The sequence below is a fragment of the Plasmodium reichenowi genome, chromosome 14 (assembly GCF_001601855.1).
Source record: "Plasmodium reichenowi strain SY57 chromosome 14, whole genome shotgun sequence".
Classification (NCBI taxonomy): domain Eukaryota; phylum Apicomplexa; class Aconoidasida; order Haemosporida; family Plasmodiidae; genus Plasmodium; species Plasmodium reichenowi.
This window is the reverse complement of record NC_033659.1, coordinates 1517181-1523965: the sequence shown is the minus strand read 5'-3', so window position 1 is coordinate 1523965 and position 6785 is coordinate 1517181. Positions and strand designations below refer to the sequence as shown.

At 18.9% G+C, this 6785-nt stretch overlaps 3 protein-coding genes across 3 annotated transcripts in view; 1 reads left to right on the top strand and 2 right to left on the bottom strand.

Moving 5' to 3' along the window:
- Window positions 1-126: 126 nt before the first annotated feature.
- On the bottom strand, window positions 127-960 carry PRSY57_1437900 (conserved protein, unknown function; the record flags this gene model as incomplete). The annotated part of the gene is made up of 1 exon (XM_012909976.2): window positions 127-960. One exon carries the CDS (start codon window positions 958-960, stop codon window positions 127-129), a length of 834 nt encoding a protein of 277 aa, XP_012765430.2.
- A 2147-nt stretch (window positions 961-3107) lies between these two features.
- Window positions 3108-5738, top strand: PRSY57_1437800 (cleavage and polyadenylation specificity factor, putative; the record flags this gene model as incomplete). Its single annotated transcript, XM_012909975.2, has 1 exon — window positions 3108-5738. One exon carries the CDS (start codon window positions 3108-3110, stop codon window positions 5736-5738), a length of 2631 nt encoding a protein of 876 aa, XP_012765429.2.
- An 829-nt stretch (window positions 5739-6567) lies between these two features.
- Window positions 6568-6785, bottom strand: part of PRSY57_1437700 (metacaspase-like protein) — a gene marked incomplete at both ends in the record, with an annotated part of 8040 nt that continues 7822 nt past the window's right edge. Inside the window, one exon of the mRNA XM_020115322.1 lies at window positions 6568-6615. Coding sequence (XP_019969979.1) covers window positions 6568-6615 — 48 coding nt within the window.

Below are 6785 nucleotides of genomic sequence, written 5' to 3'. Positions count from 1 at the left end.
AAAAAAAAAAAAAAAATATATGTATATATATATATATATATATATATAGATATATTTATATGCAAATCTTAACACAATATTTGATATATAAACCTAACAATTTTTCTTTTTTTACATTATAATTTTTTATGCAAATATGTTTTGGAACATACTGAACAAGTTATGCTTTTTCTTATTAAAAACAGCAGCATCAATAATATTAATATATTTTTGAAAATCTGGATCATAATTTAATATAAGTCTATATTTATATTTGACATCTTCATATAATGGCAAACTTTTATATATACATGATGAAGTAATTAGATATGCTAGTTGAATAGGTAAGGGTACATCTTGTCTATTTAAATTTGTTTCGAACATATTAATTAGATTTAAGGCTTGGTCAAATTTATCAAGTACTAATAAGCATAAAATTGTTCTTAATACAAAAAAATGACTTTCACTAGGATAAGCTTCTTTTCTCCATAAACATATAATTTCATACAATATATCATTATCATCTAAATAAATAAAATGATTATGTGCTAAACTATATTGTTTATCTTCAAAATAAGCATAACCTATTACTTTATGAAATTCTAAATAACCATATACATTTTCTTCACTTTTTGACCATAATATGGATTTATTCATAAATTTATATTTTTCTTCTGTTGAATTTGGAGGGCATTTTTGAAAAATCTCGATAATTTTATTTGCATATTCTAAATTAAATTCCATATCATGTTGTGTTAATATAAGACAACACTGATACATTAAATCACACAATAAAACATACTGTTCTGCACTGGCAAATTTTAATGAAAAATAAAATATTATACTTATACAATTATTTATTTGATTTTTTTGTAACTTTCTATTTATAATGGATTTTATTAACTGATGAGCTTCGTAATGCAAGCCATTTTCTATTTTTTCTTTGGCTAGCTTTTCTTTACTAAATTTGAACTTTTTCATACTTATCACACAAAAAAAGGAATGAATAAAACAGAGAGGAAAAAAAAAAAAAACAAAACAAAACAAAATAAAATAAAAAAAAAAAAAAAAAAAATTTATAAATATAAATATAAATAAATAAATAAATAAATATATATATATATATATATATATATATATTTGATTTAATTATTCAACTGGTTTAGGAATATAATATTTTATTTTTTATATATACACAAATCTAAATATGATTATTATATACAGTCCTTCCAAAACTTATAGCAATATATTTTTTAACTTGTGATAATATATATATATATATATATTTATTTATTTATTTATTATAAAAAAAAATAACCCTTTTAATATATGTGTTCTTCATTTTATTTATAAAAAAATAAATAAAAATCCAACTTGCTTCTCTTTAATACTATAATTATTAATATTTATATATCCATTTAATGATATAATAACTTTTATGTAATTATTTGTATTAAAATATTCCTCAACCTTTTTTACTTCCTATTACATAAATAAAACATATATATAAAATAATACTATATTTTTTCTATCTCATAAAATAATAATATATAATAACAGGTATTTATCTGTCACATAAAGGTATAAAAATAAGAAATTGTATAAAAAATATATACATATAAAATAATTCAATTTATTTTTTATTCCCTTGTGGAAAAAAAATAATATATATATAATATATACTATAATATTATTTATACAATATTCAAATTATAATATTCTAATAAGATTATTTCTTAAAAGGGTTATAAATTTTTATATAATAATTTAAAAAAAAAAAAAAAAAAAAAACACTGTACCAAAAAGAATTATATATATATATATATATATATAAACATATATTTATTATTTTAAAAATATCTGACGATAAGAAAGAAAAAAATATGGTCTTTTAAATTTTTTATTTTTCATAAACTGTCAATATTAAAAAAACAAAAATAATAAATTATGACAAATTTAATGTTGTTTATATTTTAATATTTTTTTCTTTCATAAAAATTTATATTATATATATATATATAATAATATATATTTTATATTATATCATATAGAAGAACACGTACTACATATATGTATATGTTGGTATGCCTACTGAAATATATATAAAAGAAAAAAAAAGAAAGCATTATTTTTTTCCTGAAAATTATAAGTATTATTATATATATTATATATATATTTCAATATATTATATATAAATTGTATTACAAAATCATAGTAATATATATTATATATAATATTTATGTAAATATGTAGTGATGAACGTATTTTTTAATATAGAAAAAAAAAAAAAAAAAAATTTAGAGCCTCCCATATATTTTTTTAAAGTTATTATAAAAATATTATAAAATTATATAATGATATATAATTTTTTTTCTTTTTTTGTATGTTATTAAAAAGAAAAATGGTAAGATATCAAAATATATTACATAATATTAAATATATTATAGATTCCTAATAATAAATTTGTTCTTCAAAAAAAAAAAAATAATACCGTAAAAATTTAATTTTTGTAAAAACTGTTAAATGTTTATATTTATATATATTTTCCCCCATAATAATAATAATAATGGAAGCGTTTGAAATTAAAAAAAAAAGTATGAACACAAAAAATTATTGTATATAAGAAATATGAAACAAAAAATATTATATATATATATATATATATATATATATATTTATATATGCGTCATTCTTCATCATAATACTTTATAATTAGAAGATAAACATATTCTTATTATATGGGAATATATTTTATTATTTCATGAGAGATAGTAAAATGTTTTATGTTAAAAAAAATATATCATTTGATTAAAAAATTGAGTATAAAAATAAATAAATATATATATATATATATATATATATATATATAACATGTTGTGGAATTCATATAATAATAACTTTCAATTGTAAAAGAGACCATGTTAAGAATAAAGCATAACGATATATTAAAAATGAAATGACTAAAAAATATAAAAAAAGTAATAGGAAAAACGATTTATATATATATATATATATATGTTTATTTTTTTTTTTTTTTTTTTTTTATGTGTACCATTTATTATAATTCCTCATTTTTTTTGTTATTTAATTTATTATTTTATTTTATTTTTTGATTTAAATATAAAAACATGAGTAATATAAATATAGTATGTCTAGGGGGTGCTAGTGAAGTAGGTAGGTCATGCGTTATTATCGAATGTGATAAAACGTCAGTTATGCTTGATTGTGGAATTCATCCAGCTTTTATGGGTATCGGTTGTTTACCTATTTATGATGCTTATGATATATCTAAAGTTGACTTATGCTTAATTACTCATTTTCACATGGATCATAGCGGGGCGTTACCATATTTAATTAATAAAACACGATTTAAAGGTCGTATATTTATGACAGAAGCTACAAAAAGCATATGTTATTTATTATGGAATGATTATGCACGTATTGAGAAATATATGAACGTTGTTAATAAGAATAAGCTGAGCAAAAATAAGAAAGGTGGCGAAGATGATAATGGATTAAATAATGGGAATATGTTGTTATCTAATGAATATTCAAGTGATGAAAATATAGATGATAATGGTGATGTGTATGAAAATAATGATAATGTTGATGGTAATAGTAATGTATTATATGATGAAAATGATATAGATAAAACTATGGATTTAATAGAAACATTAAATTTCCATCAGAATTTTGAATTCCCAAATGTGAAATTTACAGCATATCGTGCAGGACATGTTATAGGTGCCTGTATGTTTCTAGTTGAAATAAATAATATACGTTTTTTATATACAGGAGATTATAGTAGAGAAATTGATCGACATATTCCAATAGCTGAAATACCAAATATTGATGTACATGTTTTAATATGTGAAGGTACATATGGTATTAAAGTTCATGATGATCGAAAAAAAAGAGAAATACGATTTTTAAATATATTAACAAGTATGATAAATAATAAAGGAAAGGTGTTACTACCTGTCTTTGCTTTAGGTAGAGCTCAAGAATTATTACTTATATTAGAAGAACACTGGGATAAAAATAAACATTTACAAAATATTCCAATCTTTTATATATCTTCGATGGCTACTAAATCATTATGTATTTATGAAACATTTATAAATTTATGTGGTGAATTTGTAAAGAAGGTAGTTAATGAAGGAAAAAACCCATTTAATTTTAAATATGTGAAATATGCTAAATCACTTGAATCAATATCTAGTTATTTATATCAAGACAATAACCCATGTGTTATTATGGCTTCCCCTGGTATGCTACAAAATGGAATATCAAAAAATATTTTTAATATTATTGCCTCAGATAAAAAAAGTGGTGTTATATTAACAGGATATACCGTAAAAGGTACCCTAGCAGATGAATTAAAAACAGAACCTGAATTTGTAACAATAAATGATAAAGTTGTAAAGAGAAAATGTAGATTTGAACAAATATCGTTCAGTGCTCATTCAGACTTTAATCAAACCAAAACATTTATAGAAAAATTAAAATGTCCTAATGTTGTTTTAGTACACGGTGATAAGAATGAATTAAATAGATTGAAAAATAAATTAATAGAAGAAAAACAATATTTATCTGTTTTTACTCCTGAACTTTTACAGAAATTGTCTTTCCATTTTGAACAAAATGATTCTCTTATTTCGTTGGGAAAATTATCTGAACATATTAAAAAAATTAATAAAAAAATTAAGTTAGAAGGATTAAAAATGAAAAAAGAGAAAATGATAGCTAATGATGAACATATATCTGTAAAGAATGAAGTGAGTGATATAAATAATGATGAAGAAAATTTACAAATTTCAGACAAGAAGAAAAATAAACTTGATGAACATGATAAACATAATATAAATAATAATATTTCAAATGAAAAACATAATGTAAATAATCAAATTGAAGGAATTATAATTACAGAACCACAAAATGTACCTATTCTTATTTATCCTAATGATATTTATGAATATACAAATTTAAAAACAGCCATGATTGATCAAACTATTAATATAAGCTTTCCGTATAGATTTGATTTATTATATAATGTAATTATTAATGTATACGAAGAAACACATATGGATGATAATCTTATTATTGTAAAAGATATTAAAATTATATATTGTAAGGACGATAAAATGATCAAAATTAATTGGTTATCAAGTCCATTAAATGATTTAATTGCAGACAGTATTAATTTTTTAATTCTTGAATTTTTAGAAACTATGAATACAAATCAAAATTCTATTCCTATTGCTGATGTTCTTACTGATCATAATATATATGAAATGATTATATCTTACGTTGAAGAAAATTATACTAATGTTGAGAGATTCTCAAAAGAAATCTTAAAAGAAAAAACGTTACAAATGATTGAAAAAAAAGAACAACTAAAACTAAGAAATAATGATAATGAAAATTCACAGAATTTTAAAGATGATAATGTATGTGAAGATCAAAATGTTGAAGATTCTAATACAAATAATATTTATTTGGATGAGCAAATAAATCTCTTGTCTTATGATCAAATTATATTTGATTATATTTCAAAAATTATATCTGTTGACTTAAAACAACATGATGAAATAAATGAAATCTTAAAATTTAATGTAAAGGATAATAATAATAATGATGTTCAAGTTTTTGTTGACATGGATAATAGAGAGATTATATGTAAAGATCAAAATATATTAACGAAGGTTCGAGAAATTCTGCGAAATATTGAGGAGTCCCTATTACCCATGTGTTTTTAACAAAAAAATATATAATATATATATATATTATACATTTATTTATTTTTCGTTTATTTTATTATATATTATATTATATTATATTATATTATATTTTATTTTATTTTTTTTCTTTTTAATTTTTGATTATTTCTTTTATTTTTTTATAATTTTTTTTTTGTTGTTTTAACATTTGTCAAAGGAAACTATTTAACCTTATAATTTTTTTTTCTTTTTATTACATATGTTTAATTAGCAAATAATACAACTTTGAATAATTAACATATTTTCTAAAAAGAAATTCACATTTTCAGATCTGTTTATTTAATAATATATGAAAACATTTATTTATTCAAATAGGTGTATACCTATCTATTAAAACATAATTTTCAAGGAATTTATATATTTTTTTTAATAATACAAATATTATAAATCTTTTTAAAATGAATTATTTTATTTCAAAACTTTTTGTGTTCATAAAAAAAAGACAAAAAAAAAAAAAAAAAAAAAAATGACGGATTTATTAAAAAATATTATTATACTTTTTATAATAATAATTATATAAAATCCTGAAAGCGGATAATAAAATGACAATAATATATTCATCATTATTCAAACAAAAAATTTTAAAACAAAACAAACTCACATACACAAATATATATATATATATATATATATGTATGTTTACAAATATAATGGTTATATTTAAATAATTATGGTTACATATATACGGAATAATACAAACAACATATTTAATTATTTAAATTGAAGGTTATCATTTTATATATAAATAAAACAAACATAAATACAAAAATTTAAAGATGGAGTGGAATTTAATAAAGAACAAATATCCTTAGGAAACACATTTAATATTCAAATCGATAATACCAATAATATTTTTCTAAAAAGGAAAAAAATAAAAATAAATAAATAAATAAATAAATATATATATATATATATATATATATATATATATATATATATAGGTATATTATAAAGGGAGTTTTACATTAATACATATCATATTATGGATGTATTTTATTTCATTTTGTCTTTTTTTTTTTTTTTTTT